Source organism: Populus alba, chromosome 8, assembly GCF_005239225.2.
Source record: "Populus alba chromosome 8, ASM523922v2, whole genome shotgun sequence".
In the NCBI taxonomy this organism is placed as follows: domain Eukaryota; kingdom Viridiplantae; phylum Streptophyta; class Magnoliopsida; order Malpighiales; family Salicaceae; genus Populus; species Populus alba.
Window position 1 is genome coordinate 12,755,260 of NC_133291.1, and position 544 is coordinate 12,755,803.

At 47.2% G+C, this 544-nt stretch overlaps 1 protein-coding gene across 1 annotated transcript; it reads left to right on the forward strand.

Moving 5' to 3' along the window:
* Positions 1–208: 208 nt before the first annotated feature.
* LOC118054093 (anther-specific protein BCP1) lies at positions 209–544 on the forward strand. Its single transcript, XM_035065541.1, has one exon. The coding sequence runs from the start codon at positions 209–211 to the stop codon at positions 542–544; it is 336 nt and encodes a 111-aa protein (XP_034921432.1).

The following is a 544-nucleotide window of genomic DNA, read 5'->3' on the forward strand; positions in this document are numbered from 1 at the left end:
TTACCGGATTACAGGTTTATTAACAATTAGTGATTAGCATCCACACAGCTTTGTCTCCATAACCAAACGACTGTATATATATACACAAAGCACCTTCTATGCAAATCCCTCCTCCATCATTGCAGAGTTTCTCTATCCCCCATAGCTAGCTAGAGAACATCTGCATTCTAATTCAATCAGAGTTATCCCACAAGAAGATTGAAACAAAATGGCAAGCAAAGTGATTGTTCTTGCTCTTGTCTTTTTTGCCATTGTTGGGTTGGCATCAGCAGCAGCAGCACCTGCTCCTTCCACAACTGTCGTGCAAGCAGAAGCACCTGCTCCTTCCACAACTGTCGTGCCAGCAGAAGCACCTTTGAGCGATGATTTTATCGGCACTGATGATGCTGCTGCACCCTCTGGTGGTGACGCCGTTGTTCCAGGACCAATGGGAAGTGTTGAAGCAGCCGGGGGACCTTCTGGATCACCCAAAAGTGATTCCGCTGCCCTCAAGTTCTCTGCCATTACAGGAGTTGCCGCTGTTGCTGGCTGCCTCTTCTTCTAA